The sequence below is a fragment of the Schistocerca gregaria genome, chromosome 2 (genome assembly GCF_023897955.1).
Source record: "Schistocerca gregaria isolate iqSchGreg1 chromosome 2, iqSchGreg1.2, whole genome shotgun sequence".
Taxonomy (NCBI): Eukaryota; Metazoa; Arthropoda; class Insecta; order Orthoptera; family Acrididae; genus Schistocerca; species Schistocerca gregaria.
Genome location: NC_064921.1, coordinates 142,686,699 through 142,708,818, shown reverse-complemented (window position 1 = coordinate 142,708,818; position 22,120 = coordinate 142,686,699). Strand labels below are relative to the sequence as shown.

At 42.1% G+C, this 22,120-nt stretch overlaps 1 protein-coding gene across 1 annotated transcript; it reads left to right on the top strand.

The window, feature by feature from the left end:
- Nucleotides 1–15,924: 15,924 nt before the first annotated feature.
- Nucleotides 15,925–21,158, top strand: LOC126335678 (proline-rich proteoglycan 2-like). Its single transcript, XM_049999135.1, has 2 exons — nt 15,925–15,963; nt 20,790–21,158. Exons 1-2 carry the CDS (start codon nt 15,925–15,927, stop codon nt 21,156–21,158), a joined length of 408 nt encoding a protein of 135 aa, XP_049855092.1.
- The last annotated feature ends 962 nt before the right edge of the window (nt 21,159–22,120 follow it).

Genomic DNA, 22,120 nt, shown 5'->3' with positions numbered 1-22,120 from the left:
GGTAGACTACATGTTGTTTATAACAAGAAAATTAAATTTACAAAAGAAATTCAAAACAAGTACGGTAACCTAAATTTCCTTGACCTGAAATTAGGCCTACAGAATAGCAGTGTCACTGTCGGTATTCATAGTAAGACAAACTATTCTCATAATATCATTCCATAAGACTCTTCCCACCCACAGGCTCATAAAGTTACGTTTACCATAGAGCAATAAATCGTGTTTTACCAGTGGCACTTTCCCCATACGATTTTATGAATGAAATTAATTTGAATAAAACTATCAGTAACAATAATTTTCATAAACAATAAGAAACCACAATTTTATGTATGGAAATAAAGGGCTGGAAATCGAATTTATTAGAGGAATTTAAAATTTATAAACATCTTCCTAAGAGAGACAGTTGTAACATCCCCTTAGAAAAATTTATGATTGACTGTGCTGATAAACCTCTTACACTATTTGCTTTTCAAACAACTGAGCAAAACTGTACGTACTCAGACATTACTCTCTTTACTTATTCTGATCAACACTAAACTGACACACAATATTTTTAGCGCAACGCAGTCTGACTTTTAATAATCCCTACAAAAGAATGGCCCTGATTAACAATAACCTATACCTTTCATGAATCACTTACCTCACAAAACTCTTCGTTAGTCAAACTACAGCAATACAGCGAGAGCCAATACTGCCAGCTAAATAAAAGATTCTAATTACTGAAGTCACTAACTACTGATAGGCATAGTTAGCAAATGAAAGATTTTGATAGAGAACAAAAACAAACAACGTAGTGTTCAAAAGTCATTATATATATATTCATGACATCGAGTCTAACAAATTTACTGTCTCTGATTGACACACGTCCAGATCACCCACTCTGAAAACTCCGCCATCTCTCTCCCCACATCCACCACTGCCGGCGGTTCACCTCTAACTGCGCAACACTACGCACTGTTAACATCCAGCTGCCCAACACTACAATAGCAAACAACAATGCGAACCAGCCACAGACTGCACTCAGCACAGCCAGTGATTTTCATACAGAGCGCTACGTGGCGTTACCAATATAAAAACCTAAACAGCCTACTTACACGGTAACATTTTGAAGGATAAGTTGCAACTCGCTATCAAGCGCGCCTTGACGGGTTTCAGCCGCTGCTCATGGTCACATTATACGTGTTTACCGATCTCCACTAATATCGGTGAATGCATCATTTTCCTCAAATGACTTTTTTTATGTTGAGCTCCTGACATTTCGAAACACTGGGTTTAATTTTCATGGCCTTATCAACACATGTTCCTATGGCTGATATTTCGGAAATGGTATTGGTACATTTAAACAAAGAATACTCCTATCTATTGTTTATGTTTTCCCCCTTTTTGGTAAAAGAAGTAAGTTTTGAAACTGTTATCTTCTGCACACAAAATCTACGTGCAGTATCACTTTGGTACATAAATGTTTTATTGATATTACATTTAACGTATACCTCTAAAATTGTTGCATTTATTGGTGGGCTTTTATAAGAAATTGTCATGTTACTTTATTGTAAAATTATGCTACTTAACACCAGAAAGATGCAGTGCTTACGTAAATGTATACAGCGCATATTGCTTCACCATCTTCCATATCGCTTACGCTTCTATAGGATAAAGGGAAAGTTTTTTTCTTTTAATGACGTTGTTTGAACTTATATTTGCTCTTCTTTCTCAATGCATTTGTAAAAATGATCTTTTGTAAACAGAACTCTACCATCTACACGATGACTTTAAGTGCAATTATTATTCTGTCAGCGAATGTTTTGGTAATTTTATGCCTAATGTATACCAATAAATCTATTACATTTTTAATGGCCTTGTAGAGGAAATTTCAGCTTACGTTAACGTAAAGTACTGTTATTTAACACAAGGAAGACCCAGTTCTTACGCACATCTACTTAACGCCTACTGCAGCCTAATTAGTCCTGGTCGCTTGCCCCCTATATTTGTAACAGTTTCTGGCATGATGTAAACGTAACTTACGCATATATTTTGTCCTGGGACTTCTGCAACAATTTGATGTTGGCAAGAGCCTCTTCTACCTGTGGACATTTACTAGTGAGCATTCATTCTGAAATAGGATATATGTAATCTGGTTGCGCTCTAAAGCCATGGCTCGGGATAATTCTTGTTTTGTCAATTTTATATATAACAAGAGCCGCTCACCTTCATGTAATCTAATGACCATCATGTGACGTAACAAGTGAGTACGCTTAACTCACAAATATTTTTCTATTAATACTTCGTTAAGTTTGTGAAAGTACTTTTTTTAACTGGTTGTCTATATTTTTCGGGCTAACTCCCTCTGAAGAAGATACTTTTAGAAATGTCGAAACATAGGTCACGGACTATTAAACCCTTGTTTTGCAATTCGTTGGCTGATTTTTAAGCCTGTTCAGATTTACGCAATAACTGTTTCGCAACCTTGTTTAATATCTCTAGCAAAGCACTGTATAGGTGCTTTTATGTCGACACCCAGTATAGGACGAATGGAAGAAGAAACCATGGGAAAAAGAAAGCTTGCTGCTGACAAGGAAAGATGTGCCAAAGAATGAAAAGAGCGCGCCATAGAAACAAAGCGATGGAAATTAGATTTCTTTGTATTAATACCACTGCAGAGTCAGGTTCAGACTTCTCACATCATTGACAGTATCTCAGATATAAATGTGGACTTACTGTTCGGTGATAAAGTGTCTGAAGAAGATGAAGAAGAGGAGCATTGAACTTCAAGGAATAACCAGAGGACCTAACAAAGTACATTATTTACGAGGTAACTGGGTAGCTTAGCCTCAGTAATTAGACACTTTCTGGCTACCCTACTAAAGCTTCTTTCGTGGAGAAGAAAGTTTTAATTTTGTACAAGTATTTTCAATCATTATGTTCAATATTGTGTTGGATAACTTGGCTACAAAGCAGCAATTTCAGAAAGGGTTATTTGGCGTTTATTTACTATGGAGCCATCAATTTTACCCATGTTTATCTCAAATCAAAGATCAGCATGATATGGCTTTACCCCCATTCGTTGGTTAAAACCGTGCAATGTGTCTTTTAGCTAAATTGCAAATTTCTCTGTAATTAATCATGAGAGCTGGTACCCAGATGGGTTATGGGCAACAACCCAACCTGTAACTTTAATTAAAAAATCGCGGGAAAATCTACCGCACGTCGTGCACGATATTCGAAAAACTGAACATTGCGGGGCTTTACTATCACCTACCCCAAGTCGTGGCAGTGAAGAAGTGTCTAATTGTTTGTCGCTTGTATGGAAGCATCCTACGCTCGTGAGGGCTTCTGGCTGAGCTTGATTTCGCAGGCTGACAAAGTCGCAGCATTTTAACATGTCTGCCTCTCGGCCTCCACAGCAAAGCGTAGTCTTTTTTTTTCAATTAACAGTTTGCCATCTTGAAATGTGCGACCTATGTAAATGTTTGTATAATTATTCTAAATAACGGACCCGTATTCAAAACTTCGTATTTATTCAAGTACAAATCCAAAACGAACAAACTTTATATCAATGAAAAGAGGAAGCTTTTTAAGTTTTTTCATAATTTTGGTATCAGTTTTATAAATTTAATAATTTGTAATTAATTAGTTTTCAATAATTATTTGATAATTATAATTTCTGTGATAAATATCATAAACGTTTAATGTCGCCACCGCTGGCTGCACTGCAGTCATCGACGTGGTAGCCAAATTCGTCCCAAACACACGAAAGCGTATCTGCTGCCACTGAGTAGATGGCAGCAGTGATCCGGTTCCGCACATCGTTCAGAGTGGTTGGTAGAGGTGGAACGTATACAGTTTCTTTCACATAACCCCATAAGAAACTGTCGTAGGGTGTGAGATCAGGAGATCTCGGTGGCAAGAAGTGCAGAGGCGAGTCCTCAAGTCCCATGCGACCGATCTAGCGCTGAGGAAGGTAGTCATTTAAAAAGCCTAGTCCATCACGGTGCCAATGGGGCGGAGCTCCATCCTGTTGGAAAATGACGTCATGGGAATCTTCCATAACTCGAGGGAACAGTCATTGTTTCAACATGTCCAGGTACGTGGTTCCCATTACAGATCTTTCAGGAAAGAAAATTGGTCTGTAGACGTTTATACGGGATACGGCACAGAACACGTTTATCTTCGGTGAGTCTCTTCCGTGTTGCAATGGTGAACGTGGATTTTTCAAACTCCACATGCGAGCATTGTGTCTGTTGACTTCATCACTGAAAATTACACGCTGTAGAAATGCATCATCCTCCATCTTTGCTAGCACGTAACCACAAAATGCCAGACGCTTCTCTTTGTCATTGGAGTTGCGAGCCTGCCAAAATCTTTGAAACTTCCTCTTTTCATTGGTATAAGGCTTGTTCGTTTTGGATTTGTACGTGAATAAATATGATTTTTTTGAAAATGGGTCTACCATTATTATAACCTTGTATTCACATTGTCGGCTTCAGCAAGTAGTTGCTATATTCGGAGGTGAAACAGCCACTAAACAAACATATAACAAATAAGTTATCACTTCGAAAGTCATTAAGACTAACCAAAGTATTTCAATGTCTCAACTCTTTTTTACCGTGTGACGATGTAGTGTACGTTCATCGAAACTTTATAGTCTGCTTCATAATGATGGAAGTGCCCAATTACGTTTGTCGTATACGAATATATAGGGCGTCCGAGGAGTAATGGTCAGCATTCAGGGATATGACTGTGTCGGTCATTAGAAGCAAAAGGCTTCATATAGACATATACATTATTTAGAATGGATCCCGCTGCAGAGTGAAAACCTCATTCAAGAGTTATTTTTCAGGTTCCCATTTTTCTTCTGAGTGTGTAGTTCAACAACCTGCGATGGAACAGCAACACTTTGTTGCAGTAGTGCAGCCTAGTGCTACCACCAGCACACGGTGACGTTCTTCACAGATGAATGTCCCACGAGCACGAGTATTACAAAAATCACGGGTGAAAAACTTGTACCCATTTCACATACAGCGTGTCCACAATCTTCACATTGGCGACATTGCTACAAGATTCGAATTTTGTCACTGGTCAAATGACAATCGTCATTTGCTTCCATTAGTACTACTCACTCATGAAGCCTCGTTTACACTAATGGAATGAACAAGACACGTAATAACCATCGATGGTCACAGGAAAACCGACACACTCTACTGGAAACCAATATACAAACTTCTTTTTGGGTCAGTTTTTGGTGCATCATGATCACTAATATGTCATTTTACAGACATCAGAAAATTTTTGCATCACCTTGGTGCGCGAGTTCCGGAACCTCTGCAGAAATTGGAATAGACATCAACATAAACATCATTTCCGCCCTTTTTATTGCTCATGAAGACATTGCATGTTGTACCACCATACAGCGAGACCTTCAGAGGTGGTGGTCCAGAATTCTTTACACAGCGGTACCTCTAATACCCAGTAGCACGTCCTCTTGCATTGATGCATGCCTGTATTCGTCGTGGCATACTATCCACAAGTTTATCAAGGCACTGTTGTTCCAGATTGTTCCACTCCTCAACGGCGATTCGGCGTAGATCCCTCAGAGTGGTTGGTAAATCACGTAGTTCCGTAAACAGCACTTTTCACTCTATCCCAGGTATGTTCGATAGGGTTCATGTCTCGAGGACATATTGGCCACTCTAGTCGAGCGATGTCGTTATCCTGAAGGGAGTCATTCACAAGACGTGCACGACGGGGGCGCGAATTGTCGTACATGGAGACGAATGCCTCGCCAACATGCTGGCGATATGGTTACTCTATCGGTCGGAGAATAGCATTCACATATCGTACAGCCGTTACAGAGCCTTCCACGACCGCCAGCGGCGTACGCCGGCCCAACATAACGCCACCCCAAAACAGCAGGGAACCTCCACCTTGGTGCACTCGCTGGAAAGTGTGTCTAAGGCGTTGCTCCAAACACGTCTCCGACAATTGTCTGTTTGAAGGCATATGCAACACTCATCGGTGAAGAGAATGTGATGCCAATCCTGAGCTGTCCCTTCGGCATTTTTTGGGCCCATCTGTACCGCGTTGCCTTGTGTCGTGTTTGCAAAGATGGACCTCACCATGGACGTCGGTATTGAAGTTGGGCACAGTTGCTCATGAAGACATTGCATGTTGTACCACCATACAGCGAGACCTTCAGAGGTGGTGGTCCAGAATTCTTTACACAGTTTGAGTCGTAACACGACGCCCTGTGCCTCCACGAGAAGCATTATTCAACATGGTGGCGTTGCTGTTAGGGTTGTTCCGAGCCATAATCCGTAGGTAGCGGTCATCCACTGCAGTAGTAGCCCTTGGGCGGCCTGAGTTAGGCATGTCACCGACAGTTCCTATCTCTCTGTATCTCCTCCATGTCCGAACAACATCGCTTTGGTTCACTCCGAGACGCCTGCACACTTCCCTTGTTTAGAGCCCTTTCTGGCACAAAGTAACAACGCGATCGAACCGCGTTATTGACCGTCTAGGCATGGTTGAACTACAGACAATACGAGCCGTGTACTTCCTTCCTGGGGGAATGACTGCAACTGATTAGCTGTCGGACCCCCTCCGTCTGATAGGCGCTGCTCATGCATGGTTGTTCACATCTTTGGGCGGGTTCAGTGACATCTCTGCGCAGTCAAAGGGCTGTGTCTGTGATACATATATCCACAGTCAACGCCTTCAGGAGTTCTGGGAAGTGGGGTGATGCAAAACTTTTTTCTTTGATGTGTGTATAAGAGTTAATGATGGGACAAAATTACTTGCACTTTTTTCGAAAATTCGTGTACTGAACATCCTGCGTACATTCGCTTTCCCACTTCCTGCATGACGGACCCCATGACACATTATGCGGAAGTTACTCTTGCCCTTGAGTTTTGTACAGCAGTGTACTAACGATTAATTCTTATGTTACCGCTTAGATTCTCCTCGAAGGCATCATAACAGTACAAGAATTGGACCTTGCATTTAGCCGTACCGGTGGAAGAAACGATGTTTGTATATTCTTTGAGCTTTCTATTATGAGTTGAAGGAGTGGATGAGAAGAAGAACTGTAACAATGGGCCTCAACGAACTTCTTAGATTCCAGTTGTAATCTGTGGACAAAGGGTTATTCACAATCGTCCCTGATGATCACTCACAAAGATTTATTAATTATCGTGTCTGATGTTCACTCAAGAGAGGCAGAATTAATAGTGTTTTATGTTGTTTTGGAGCTTCCAACAGAAGGTCTTCCAAGTACACAGTATTCAGCAGCAAACCATGTGGCTCAAAGTACGCTGTAACATATCTTTGCTGCTTAATGATGGTTGCTATTATGAGCAGCAGCAACACGTTTCCAGGTTCTGGGCGACGGCAATTATTCTCCTGCCTAGATATAACAGACGAGCCTTCCCTTGAGCCGAATAAATGTGTGGTGGTTTGAGCTGATCCTGCTGGTCTCAAAGGCGAGTTACTTTCATGGGATAGCTGGTGTTTTCTAATACCCTTTGGGAAAGAAATAGCGGGAAGTGTTAAGTATAATATAATAATAATGGCATGTGGCTAGGGCCTCCCGTCGGGTAAAGTGTTCCCCTGGTGCAGGTCTTTCGAGCTGACGCCACTTCGGTGACTTGCGCGCCGATGGGGACGTAATGATGATTAGGACAACACAACACCCAGTCCCTGAGCGGAGAAAATCTCCGACCCAGCCGGGAATCGAACCCGGGCACTTAGGATTGACATTCCACTTTTTTTTTCACTCAGCTACCGGGGGCGGGATTGTTGTTAGTGCCTTACAGCGATTACTATGACCGTTAGCAGGAAATGGCGAATTGCAATGCATATATCCATTTTGTAATAACTTATGACGTCATAATCGCTTAAATACACATAAAATATTCAGTTCACGTTACCAGCATCAACAAGTAGTTGCGATCTTCAGATGTGAGAAATAGGCTGAAAAGCATCGTATATACAGGGTTCCCTGGAAGGAATGGTCAATATTCAGTGACATAATAGGAACGGTCATTTAAAGCAAAATTCTTCGTATGGATATATTCCCCATTCCGAATGGTTTCCGAAGTAGAACTCATTTAATGTGCTTTTTTATTCAATACATTATTAGGTTATACATGGACTCATGTGCAACATGCGTTTTATGATGTGTCAATCGAAGAATACGTATTTTTAGCACATTCATCTCTAAACATTAACGTACACGTCAACACAGTTGTTGTACAGCTCACAATAGTTCTTCGAACGTCCCGCAGCCGATTTCAATGCATTTGTATACTCTTGGGAGAACATGATATGTTGCTTGTCTGAGTGCCTCTGTACGTTCCATGATGGCGGCAGAGTCCGTAGTGCGAACTAAACAGCTCATTTGCGTACCATCTTTACTTTACACACCTCAGACTTCACTCAACCACAGAAATAAAGATCAAATAGTGTGAGGTCTGGCGCACTTTGTGGTCAATTAGCTGTGTTACCATGACCTATCCAGCAATTAGAGTAAGTGAAGTTGAGATGTTCCCTGCCACATCTGCCAAAATATGAAGAGGATACGTCATTCTGGAAATACACTACGGTCCGCGTGGTCAAAGGAACGTCCTCAAGTTGTTCAACTGACTAATTTTCCAAAAAATGTAAGTAATTTTGTCCCGCCTTTCGTTCTTCAAAAACGCTTCGAAATATCAATATGTTACCGATCATGCTGCACCAACCATCGATCGAATAACGATCTTGGAAATCGGTTTCCGACTTGGAGTGTTGGTTTTTCTGCGACCATCGGTGATTATCATGTGTGTATTTAATTCCAGTCCGCGTAAACGTGCCTTCATCAGTGAAGAGTATTAATAGAAACAAACAACGTTTGTAATTTTTCCATTGACGTAATTCGTGTGGCATTGTCGTCAGATTGTGGACATGTTGTATGTGATATTCAGTTTTCCGCGTGTGATATAGACGATCCAGGAGTTCGTGGGACAATCATACGTGCAGCAAGTCGCCGCGTGCTAGTAGTGGGACTACGCTGCACTATTCCAACGACGTGCTGGTGTCTCTTCACAACTTCACAAGTTGTTGAACTACACGCTCAGAAAAAAATGGGACTTTGAAGAAAGCCTGTTTCAAGCAATGTGCTAAAACTTTTGATAAACACCCTGTTGTTGTGGTCTTCATTCCTGAGACTGGTTTGATGCAGCTCTCCATGCTACTCTATCCTGTGCAAGCTTCTTCATCTACCAGTACCTACTGCAACCTACATCCTTCTGAATCTGCTTAGTGTAGTCATCTCTTGGTCTCCCTCTACGATTTTTACCCTCCACGCTGCCCTCCAATAATAAATTGGTGATTCCTTGATGCCTCAGAACATGTCCAACCAACCAATCCCTTCTTCTAGTCAAGTTGTGCCACAAACTTCTCTTCTCCCCAATCCTATTCAGTACTTCCTCATTAGTTATGTGATCTACCCATCTAATCTTCAGCATTCTTCTGTAGCACCACATTTCAAAAGCTTCTATTCTCTTCTTGTCCAAACTATTTATCGTCCATGTTTCATTTCCATACATGGCTACACTACATACAAATACTTTCAGAAACGACTTCCTGACACTTAAATCTATGCTCGATGTTAACAAATTTCTCTTCTTCAGAAACGCTTTCCTTGCCATTGCCAGTCTACATTTTATATCCTCTCTACTTCGACCATCATCAGTTATTTTGCTCCCCAAATAGCAAAACTCCTTTACTACTTTAAGTGTCTCATTTCCTAATCTAATTCCCTCAGCATCACCCGACTTAATTCGACTACAATCCATTATCCTCGTTTTGCTTTTGTTGATGTTCATCTTATATCCTACTTTCAAGACACTGTCCATTCCATTCAACTGCTCTACCCTACGATCAGGAAATCGAAGTGTCAGAAATTGCAGATTGTATTCTTCGATATCAGTTGGAGCACTACCATCGCAGAAGCCGTAAACGTAGCCCATATTTGCAAATTCAGCATTAGTGACATTCTGCGTGTATGACACTTCAGCCAGCACGTGTAGAAACACAGTTAAGCAATAGTTTTCTCTGACACTCTTTCAGTACCTCGCACAACAACACGCCATAGGCAACGATATTATTTGATGGCAGAAAAATATCACGAGCAAAGAGGTTAAAAGCTACGAGAAGGGTCGGGTGAGTAGACGCATATACGCGCCACTAGCCCAAAACAAATGTGTTCCCTCTCGGAAACCATTCGGAACAGGGCATACGTCCATATGAAGCTTTGTGCTTCAGATGAGCCTTCATGTCATATTCCTTAACGTTGACCAATCCTCTTGGCATAATCAGTACAAAGAAACTACCACGAAAGATGCTTTACGTAGTAGCGATGTTGTACCTCTCAAGGTTTACAGGCCAAAGTGCATAAAAGTGCGATATCCTCGTCAGTCAGCAAGGATGTTTGTAAGTCCCTTACCCGTTTCGTCATCTCAGCGCTCCACTCGTAGTTTGTCGACACTCACGGAGAACTGTTATGTGTGTGTTGGGTTCTCAGTGTATCGCTGTTTCCTAGCAACATCATGGACAAGTTCTCCAGTTACAGGAAACATGTCATATTAAAAGCAATTTCCTGATTGCTATCGTCACGGGTTCTCTCTCATCGATTGATGCCGTTCAGCTGCTCGCTTACTTTTTCCCAAACAGAAGATAGGAAGACCCATTTCTCACCTAGTCGGAAAGATTACCGTGCAAGTAATCAGCTCCGAAACATCTTCCTTCAATTTTCGCTTGGACAGTAACTAAACCTTTAAAAATATAATTTTTAACTGTCATATAAATTTGCCGATCTCATTCCTTACTACGAACAAGAGTGGGTGCGTTGTTGGAATTTATTAACCAGTAAACTGAGGTGATGAACGTCGTGGGATAGCGGTACGCACTGTACAAGTGGTGGTAGTATCGCATACACAACGTATAAAACTGCAATGCATTGACGGAGTTGTAAATTGGCTCGGATGATTCGTGTAAACAGGTTTCCGACGTAATCATGGCCTCACAACGAGAATTAACAATCTTTGAACGCGGAATGGTTGTCGGAGCAAGAGGCATGGGACATTCGATTTACGATATCGTTAGGGAATTCAGTACTTCACAGGTCTATAGTGTCAAGAGTGTGCCGAGAATAGCAAATTTCACGCACTATTCCTCATCACCGACAAAGCAGTGGCCGACGCCCTTCTCTTAACGACCGCGAGCAGCAGCGATTGCGTAGTATTGTCAGTGCTGACAGACGAGCAACGCGTAAATAACCACAGAAATTAATGGGGGACGTGCAGTGGAAGTATCCGTTATCACAGTGCAGCGAAATTTGCTGTTAATGGGCTATGGCAGTAGTCGACCAACACAGGTGCGTTGCTAACAGCACGACATCGTCTGCAGCGCCTCTACTAGGCTCGCAGCCGTATCGGTTGGACCCAACACGACAGTAAAACCTTGACCTGATCAGATGAGTCCCGATTTCAGTTGGGAAGAGCTGATGGTTAAGCTTGACTGTGGCGCAGGCCCCAAGAAGCCATGGACCCAAATTGTTAATAAGACACTGTGCGAGCTTGTGGTGTCTCCAAAATGGTGTGGGATAAAAGGAATGTACTGCGTCCTCCGGCCACCCGAACGGATCATTCGCTGGAAATTCTTATGTTCGGCCACTTGGAGACCATTTTCAGCCATTCATCGACTTCAAGTTTCCAAACAATGATGCGGCATTAACCGCGTCACAGTCATTCGCGATTGGTTCAATGACATTCTGGACAATTCAATCGAATGATATGGTCACCCAGATTACCCGAAATAAATCCCATCTAACATATATGGGACATAATCGAGAACTCAGTGCTTGCACAACTTCCTGCACCGGCTACAATTTCGCAATTATGGACTGTTATAGAGGCAGTATGGCCCAATATATTTCTGCAGGGGACTTCCAACGACTTGTTGAGTCCGTGTTATTTTGAGTTGCTGCAATACGCCGGACGAAAGTAGATCCGACACTATATTAAGAGATATCCAATGATCATTGTTACCTAAGTGCAGTTTACGAGCAAAATTTGTCGTTTCCGAAGTGCTCCCACCCTTGGCGTGAAAGCCATGATCAGGCCCATTTGGAAGTCAGATAAATTGCACCGTATCAGCAATAGGACAACGACGGCATCATTTTCTGCGTCCCCCACACACATTTATATACACTATATACACTACTGGCCATTAAAGTTGCTACACCACGAAGATGACGCGCTACAAACGTAAATTTAACCTTCAGGAAGAAGATGCTGTGATATGCAAATGATTAGCTTTTCAGAGCATTCACACAAGGTTGGCGCCGGTGGCGACACCTACAACTTGCTGACATGAGGAAAGTTTCCAACCGATCTCTCATACACAAACAGCAGCTGACCGGCGTTGCCTGGTGAAACGTTGTTGTGATGCCTCTTGTAAGGTGGAGAAATGCATACCATCACGTTTCCGACTTTAATACAGTTAGGATTGTAGCCTTTCGCGATTGCGGTTTATCGTATCGCGACATTGCTGCTCGCGTTGGTCGAGATCCAATGACTGTTAGCAGAATATGGAATCGGTGGTTTCAGGAGGGTAATACGGCCTCGTATCACTAGCAGTCGAGATGACAGGCATGTTATACGCATGGCTGTATCACATCGTGCTGCCACGTCTCGATCCCTGAGGGAACAGATGGAGACGTTTGCAAGACAACAACCATCTGCACGAACAGTTCCACGACGTTTGCAGCAGCATAGGCTATCAGCTCGGAAACCATGGCTGCGGTTATCCATGACGCTTCACCACAGACAGGAGCGACTGCGATGGTGTACTCATCGTCGAACCTGGGTGCACGAATGGCAAAACGTCATTTTTTCTGACGAATCCAGGTTCTGTTTACAGCATCATGAGGGTTGCATCCGTGTTAGGTGACATCGCGGTGAACGCACGTTGGAAGTGTGCATTCGTCATCGTCGTATTGGCGTATCACCCGGCGTGATGATATGGGGTGGCATTGGTTACACGCCTCGGCCACCTCTTGTTCGCATTGACGGTACTTTGAACAGTAGGCGGTACATTTCAGATGTGTTACGACCTGTGGCTCTACCCTTCACTCGTTCCATTCGAAACCCTACATTTGAGCAGGATAACGCACGACCGCGTGTTTCAAGTCCTGTACGGGTCTTTGTGGATACAGAAAATGTTCGACTGCTGCCCTGGCCAGCACATTCTCCAGATCTTTCACCAATTGAAACCGTCTGGTCAATTGTGGCCGAGCAACTGGCTCGTCACAATAGGCCAGTCACTACTCTTGATGAACTGTGGTATTTTGTTAAAGCTGCATGGGCAGCTGTACCTGTACGCACCATACAAGCTCTGTTTGACTCAATGTCTAGGCGTATCAAGGCCGTTATTACGGCCAGAGGTGGATGTTCTGGATACTGATTTCTCAGGATCTATGAGCCTATATTGCGTGAAAATGTAATCACATGTAAGTTCTAGTATAATATATTTGTCCATTTGGTGTAGCAATTTTAATGTCCAGTAGTGTAATTTCCACTACTAACGCTACCACCTGCCGTCTGTGAAAGATTGTCGTTCGTTGACGTCGAACATAGGTGGTGGTCACATTAATGTGACTGAACTTTTGTATCCCAAGGCGGTGAGTGGGTAGGAGCATGAAAAGGTAATGCACGTCGGTACTGCAAATACAGTTAAAGCACTTTTATTAGTGTATAAACATATGCAAGCGTATTACATAACTTTGCCACGTGGTCCGAAGTGTCCCGGCCGTCTGCTCTTAATCAAGTGGGGTGAATTTTCACTGGTGCTCGTAAAGCTGAACAGCGCCTGCTAGAAGGCGCTGTCGTCGTTGTCTGTCGTAGTGCTAACTTAACTGGCACTTAGGCCGTGGCTTCGTTGCTATCCATACCACATGAACCGTGTGCAGAATGGAATAAAGTTTAGAAATGTTAAATATTTCTTTCTTTAAAACAAGGTTTTATAAGTGGTATAAGCCTTTAGAAGTGTGCCCTGCAACCATTAAAGTCGACGATCGCGGACGCCCTACCTTATTATCAGCCGATGAAAAGGTGGAAAAAAAGTAAAAGAGAAGATTATGAAAGATAGCCGAATCACAAGCAGAGAAGTTACTGATGATGTTAACATATTTACTAGCTCATACGACGAACTTTTCCTAGTAATTTCGGATGTGAAATGTGTGACAGTAAAATTTGTTGCAAAATTGTTGAAGTTCGAACAATAACAGAGACGGATGGCATTTGCTGACAGTCACTAGATGAAGTTAATGACAATGGAGAACTACTGAAACATCTCATAACAAGTGTCGAAACATGAGTTATCTAATATGTCTTCCCAATATAAGCATTCTGGAGACTGAAAAATGCTCAACATGTGCGTTCAAATGTAATGGTTACGCTTACTGCCTTCATCGATTTTAACAGCCTAGTCAACAGCGAATCCCTGCCACAAGGTCGAACGATCAATAAGGAGAGCTGCTTACAAGTTCCACACCGTTTGCGGGAATCAATTCGACAAGAAACATTCCAGTTTGTGGCGGAAAAATTCATGACTTTTGTACCATCAGAACTCATCACACTTCGCAGCCTGTTCGTGAACTTTTAGCCAAACAAATTATCCAGTAATGAAAAAGTCTCTTTACGTTCGCTATACATGGACGCACCCAACTTTTTTCTCTTCCTAAAAGAAGGAGACGTTCATGGGCTGTCATTTGACAAGTTTATATGGTTAAGAATATCTCCCTGAGGGAGTTAAAAGCTGTCGTAAAGGTCGGGTTCCCTAAGTGCTTCGAAAATTAGAAAAGGCTCTGGCCTACGCATATAATAAGTAAATGGAGGCTGTTTTCAAGGGGATATTATTGATGTAGGCGAATAAAAACTTTCTTTCAAAAAATGATTCTGCTATTTCCTGACATATCCCATGTGTGCTGTGGACAGCGCCATATGAGATTACTCAGTTCTTTGAGAAGTGGTACTGACACTATCAACTGTCTTTGAATCCTTGTCAATGTTGGTGTCTGCCTAAAGGTAAAATGAAATTCGTACGGAAAGATTCAAGGCTACTTTCTTCGTATTAAGATATATTATCCGATCTCGTTTCAGTCACATCGGGAAATGAAAGAATCCGTCTTCGTACGTGATTACAAGCAACCACATTCAGAATATAGTCCGCTTGAGCAGACCTCGGGAGAAATGTAACTCCATCCTATGTCTGGAGTGCGGATCTTCGGCTGGTCGACTTCCAATAATACAATACCAACAGCCGTTACTTTGGTTTTATTTATTAGGCAACCAGTTTCGACATTACATTGTGTCATCTTCTGGCCTAGGTACATCGAGTAACCCTCGTGTTACAAACCAATGCAGCATTGTTTTTAGGGAGCGGCATGTGGTCAACACACCGTGCCCCCGTCCTTTTTCTGTTTTAGTGACTGGAGCAGCTACTTCTGATCCATTAGCTCCTCAATTGGCATCACAAGGTCTGAGTGCAACCCGCTTGCCAACAGCGCTGAACAGACCAGGACGGTCACCCATCCAAGCGCTTACCAAGACCGACAGCGCTTATCTTCAGTGATCTGGCGCGCACCGGTGTTCGCACTGCGGCAAGGCCGTTTGCACATTCAGAATATGCTTGACAGAAATTCCATATGTGGCGAATTAAAAAAAGTATGCTCTTTTCAACGTAGTGAGGCCGGAACAGTTGTGTTTTGCGTCATCGACCGATTCGCATACCTCGGTTCCATTATTGGAAGGTCACGCACGTTGCATCTTGCGCAGTGCGGGGTATTATAAGACGGTAGCTGCCTGCAGTGGGTGGCATACATCCACCAACATGAGGATAACTCTGGCCGCTCTCGCCCTGTGCCTTGTGGTGAGTAACACCTGCTGAGTACTCCGATAGCCGTGAAATGTTCTACGAGCATTAAGTTCAAATGGTTCAAATGGCTCTGAGCACAGTCCCCTAGAACTTAGAACTACTTAAACCTAACTAACCTAAGGACATCACACACATCCATGCCCGAGGCAGGATCCGAACGTGCAACCGTAGCGGTCACGCGGCTCCAAACTGAAGCGCCTAGAACCGCACGGCCACATCGGCCGGCGAGCATTAAGTGTATTACAATTAGTATTGGTTAGTGTACAACAGAAGGTGTATTGAGCTACACTCTATTAGGAAAGTGTTATTTTACTTGAAAAACTTTTCAGACTTTCGCCAGCCCTGTAATGGAAGTTTAATGTACGCTGACGGAAATAAAAATCGCAACATTATGAAATAATTAATGTAAAGTACATTTGTCTAGGTAACATACATTAGTGATTAACGTTTTAAGATCGCAAGTTAATTAAGGGTGAGAAAAGTCATTGCAAATGTGAGATGCTGGTTCGTTAATAACCAGTGTAACTACCAGAATTTTGAATACAAGCATGCAAATGTTCATGCAATGTGTCGCACAGGTGTCGGAAGTAAGTTTATGGGATGGAGATCCATGCCTGTTGCGCTTGGTCGATTACTACAGGGACGGTTAATTCTAGTTTTAGATGAGGCTGGAGTTGTCGTCTGATGATGTCCCATACGTGCTCGACTGGAGACAGATCTGGTGATCTAGCAAGCCAAGGCAACATGTCGACACTCTTAGATCATTTTGGTTTACAACTGTGGTATGAGAGAGAATGGTATTCTGTTGTAAAATGTCCCCTGGAATGATGTTCATGAATGGCAAGCAACAGATCGAACCGCCAGGCTGACGTACACATTCGCAGCAGTAAGCGATGGATAACCGCAAGAATGCTCCTGCTGTGACACGATATCGCATAGCTGACCATAACTCCAGGTGTAGCTCCAGTGAGTCTGGCATGGGGACAGGTTGGTTTCAGACTGGCCTTCTCCCAACCAACACACGGCCATCACTGGCACCGAGGCAGAACCACCTTCCATTGGTGAACGCAACTGATCAACGCTCCGACCTCCAGCAAACTCTCGCTTGACACCACCGAGGTCAGTATAATGCACCGTACAGGATTCTTGAAGTAATCAATTCGTCACATTTCGTTGTGTCATTGTGCTGTCAACTGCAGTTATTGTTAACAGACGCGGTACGTTGCGCCACATCCATGCACCGAACACGATGGTCTTCCTTCTCGGTAGTGCCACGTGGCCGCCCGGAGCCTGTTCTTATTATGACCGTACTTTCCTGCGATCTCGGCAGCCAGGAGTCATGTGTAGTGGCAACATTCCTGCTAAGTCTTTCTGCAGTATCGCGGAAGGAACATACAGCTTCTCGAAGCCCCACAGCAGGACCTCGTTTCAAACTCAGTGAGCTATTGACAATGGCGCCTTCTCCGTCTTAAAGGCATTCTTGACTACCATCATTTCACCACGCCCAGTCTAAAAGCTAGCTAACACCCACGACCGTTACAGCGCATATTTAAAACAAACATCTTCATAGTGGCGCTACTATTGCCAATCTTAAGCAATTGGCACGAAATATGAATAGACGTTATCTTCCAGATGTAGAAATACGCCCCCCCCCCCCCCATTTTCGTTTTCCTCGTACAAATCTTCTTGATGTTGGGATATTTTTTTTGGTCAGTGTATTTTCTTTTTCGAAATGCTAGAATTCGCTTCATGTGTGCTGCACACCTTTTTTGAAATTACAAAAATTACTCTGGATAATGTGAAAAACCGTTCCAAGGTACAGTACACCATGTGCCTCCAAAATCTTCACATTTAATAATTTCCACTCGATAAAACATTGTCAATACTTAATTTAACAGTCTTATGTGTTACAGTATTACTCTATTACACATCAATAATTAAGAACGAAAATCTAATTAAGAAGAGTTCAAGTTGAAAACATTATCAAGAAAAGTTATTGCCAACAAACACAAATTTCCATTTTCAAGACGAGGAAAATTGTCAAGGCACTAAAGAAACTTATTTCATTTGCAAGTACAATGTATTACATGGCAGAAGACCTCTCGTTTAGAGGTACAAGACGGCGCATCTTGATGAAATAGAAATTAATCAACACGTTGAGTAATTAGATTTTAAAATATGTAGAACTCAGCATAAAACTCTGCAACTGAAAAATTGGCAATATTCATCAAATAGCTTACGTATGCACTAGAGCAGTTAAATATTTAGAGCACGCAATATATACAAACACTGCACAGAACACAATCTCATGTCTCACACAACAAAATCATTTGAAAATGGAGCAAAATATTTATGGTGATCTCTGGAGAGCGTTCCTTAATGTGATTGATTATAAATTCGGTCGCTTGACTGAAACACTATCGATACAATACTATACCGTGGCGGTTGCAAATCGGAAGTTCCAGTTGATGACAACATCTGTGCCGTACAAATCTCGTCTAAGAAATGTGCCTAACATTTCCGATTTGATTATTGAAGTTAATTCATTTATGTTAATTCACTTACGTCGTAACGTTAACAGACAAATTTACATTAACAACGGTCTTGTAGACCTTGTCGTAACACGGTAACATTAAGAGTGCAATGATATTTCCAGTGTTAAACGCAAAGGAGTGAGCGGATAGGTGGAAAGAGTACATTGAAGGAGTCTATGAGCGGGAAGACTTGTCCGATGACGTGATAGAAGGAAAAACAGGATTCATTACAGAAGAGATAAGGGATCAACTACTAGAATCAGAATTTAGAACAGCTTTGGAAGGTTTAAGATCAAATAAGAATAATTTCTGAAATAGTTGGTGGAAGTGAAAGAAAAGGACTGTTCACCTTGGTGTGTAGAATGTTTGATCCTGGTGATATACCATCTGGCTTCCGGCAAAACCTCATTCACACAGTTTCCAAAATTGCAAGAGACGCAAGTGCGAGAATTATCGCACAATCATCTTAACAGCTCATGCGTCTAAGTTGCTGGCAACAATACAACACATAAGACTGGAAAAGAAAACTGAAGATCTGTCAGATGACGGTGAGTTTGGCTTTGGGAAACGTAAAGGCGTCAGAGAGGCAGTTCTGGCGTTGCGGTTGATAATGGAAGCAATACTAAAGAACAATCGAGATACATTCATAGAATTTAACAACCTGGAGAAAGCGTCCGACAGTGTTAAATGGTGAACATGTTCGACATTCTAACAAAAATAGGGGTAAGCTACAGGGGAAGACGGATAATATATCATATGTATAAGAGCCAAGAGCGAATAATAAGAGTGGAAGATCAAGAACGAAGTGTAAGATAGGAGGGATGTAGTCTTTGCTCTTTTCTGTTCAATCCATATATTGAAGAAGCAATGACTCTTTCTGTTCAATCCATACATTAAAGAAGCAATGACGGAAGTAAATGAAATGTTCGAGAATAATTAAAATTCAAATTGAAATTCTATCTATAATGAGATTCGCTGATGACATTTGACAGTAGGACATGCAAGAAGCAAAAGAATATCTTAATAGTACAGCATTATTTATTTTAATCGTTCCAGTGCCTCCCCTACGTAATCTATGGAAGTGTCTTTGGTGTACCTCGTTGTATGTTTGATATTGTTGACAAAAGAAGATGAAGAAACCTACTACCCCCATAGAGACTCGTCCTCTCTAACAGTACCAAATGGATTTCCAAAAATTGATGTCTTCATCTTAAGAAGAGGTTACCAATGCAAATGTTGCTTGCTTTCCCTTCTGTGCCGATGAGAATACAATAGAGGTTTAAAATTGCTTGCAGGGCAGAATCTGGCGAGCATAATACTTACACTAGCGTACTAACTAAATCTACCAAAATATTCTAACGACGCGAATTTAAAAAATGCTTTTCTCCTGACATACTACATTTTAAAAAATGAGTGATCCATTTTTGCTATACAAATTTAAAAATTATTTCTCTACCGAGGTTTTAACGAGCTAATCCTGATTGAACTCTTACACACTATTGTGCATTAGAGACATCGGGGATGCGCTTTTTTAGTACACTGTGCCTTAAATGGATGAGGTTAAACATCGAAGTTCTTTAGGAAAAAAATCTGTTGCTTGTAGGTGGAGCACAAAACAGTTACAGGCATACAGACAAATCTTGAAAATGTATAGAAAAGATTCTAAAGGGAGTACCTTATGAAGATACCTTTCTGACTATGACCCTGTAAAATGTGATAACAAGAGCTGTAGTAGTTACACGTTTCTTTGAATAGAGAACTGATAGTGTTAAGAAACGACTGGTTGTTTTAGACTGTCTATCACTTTCAGATAGGAAAAACTTCTATTCCAGCAGCTCACATTTCCAGTTCATTGTCTTCGAGTGTATTTATGAATCTTTCGTTAGAATTTAGTTTGTTTTTCTCGCTAAATACTGTCATTTATTCCAATAAAACAGCGATGTGTTCTTTGTAAATAATTTATACTTACTTTGAACCGGCCGCGGTGGTCTCGCGGTTAAGGCGCTCAGTCCGGAACCGCGTGACTGCTACGCTCGCAGGTTCGAATCCTGCCTCGGGCATGGATGTGTGTGATGTCCTTAGGTTAGTTAGGTTTAAGTAGTTCTTAGTTCTAGGGGACTGATGACCACAGATGTTGAGTCCCATAGTGCTCAGAGCCATTTTGAACTTACTTTGACAGTTTGCCTCATACAGTAAATTTTAATCTTCTTTTCTGCAAATGTTTATGCAGTTCTACAGTTGATACATATAGGATACATTTTTCTTATAAAAGCCTTCCCATTGTAGACATGCGCATGCCACAGTCAGGAGACGCCGCCAGGTCCTCCGACTGAAAGCCCAGAACCAACTAGTCCACCAGGGACCCCTACAGGAGGACCTCAAACAACTGGCCCACCAGGTCCACCAACTACTGGAGGTCCTGAACCAACTGGACCGCCAGGGACCCCTGCAGGAGGACCTCAAACAACTGGTCCACCAGGTCCACCAACTACTGGAGGTCCTGAACCAACTGGACCACCAGGGACCCCTACAGGTGGACCTCAAACAACTGACCCACCAGGTCCACCACCTACTGATGGACCTGGACCAACTGCCACATCAGGTGTAAGTACTCCATACCCTGATCCAACTTGGCCCACCTGGTACCATTTCTGAAACCACTCTGCCATTTCATGAGGTGGAACATCTTTCACGAGGAAGCACTTCAGAACTCGGCTTAACACGGAATTGGACTCTATATTGTTAGTTTATTGATGAATTTTGTATTTTTGCTTGTAGTTCCTTATTTATTATACAAGCAATGAAGAACCGAAAGTTGTGTCCGTTTATTTCTCGTTTTCACCACTGATTCTTGGTTATGCACTATACTGTATTTCTGAAAATTTGTTGATTTTTCTGGAATTCCAGTTTGTAGCTTTTATGTTGGATATACAAAACTGCAGTGTTATTTATAAGTCGTCGTAACACTCAAATCCAAATCCGAATGCAGGGTCGTCAATGAAATACAACATTTTCCACTGAAAGCTGATTATTACGAACGCCAACATACAGCCAGAACTGAACTGAGCTCCTGGGAAGAATTTGCACTGCAAAATGTACAAGTATTACAAACTATATATATACTAAATAATACTAAATAACAAATAATTGCCAAGGGTCCGGATCGGGCCAGCGACACTAAATACTAAGCCACACTGAGCGCACTGCAGTTTGCTGCGTTGCTCCCTTTGATGGCAAAATACCGACCAGATGTTTCAGAAGCCTCACTACATACGACTACAGCATCCTGGATATAGTCTTGACAGTGGTCCTCTGAACTGCAGAATGGTGGATCCTCACGTTCTGGTCGTGTGGACACATTCTCTCCATCATGATGACCACCACAGGTAGTCCCTCCCGTCGAAGATATGCAAAGTTTCCTTTATGCATATACAGGGTGTTCGGAAATTTCATAGGACTTGTGGAGAGGAATGAGTAAATAATATTTTGAACTGGAACCCATGTAAAAACATGTTGGTAACGTGACCACGTTCACAAGTAACTGACTAGGGGGAAACGGTACACCACTTAATTTACAGTTCCACTCATTAATAGCCAAAGAAATTGCTCGTGTACTC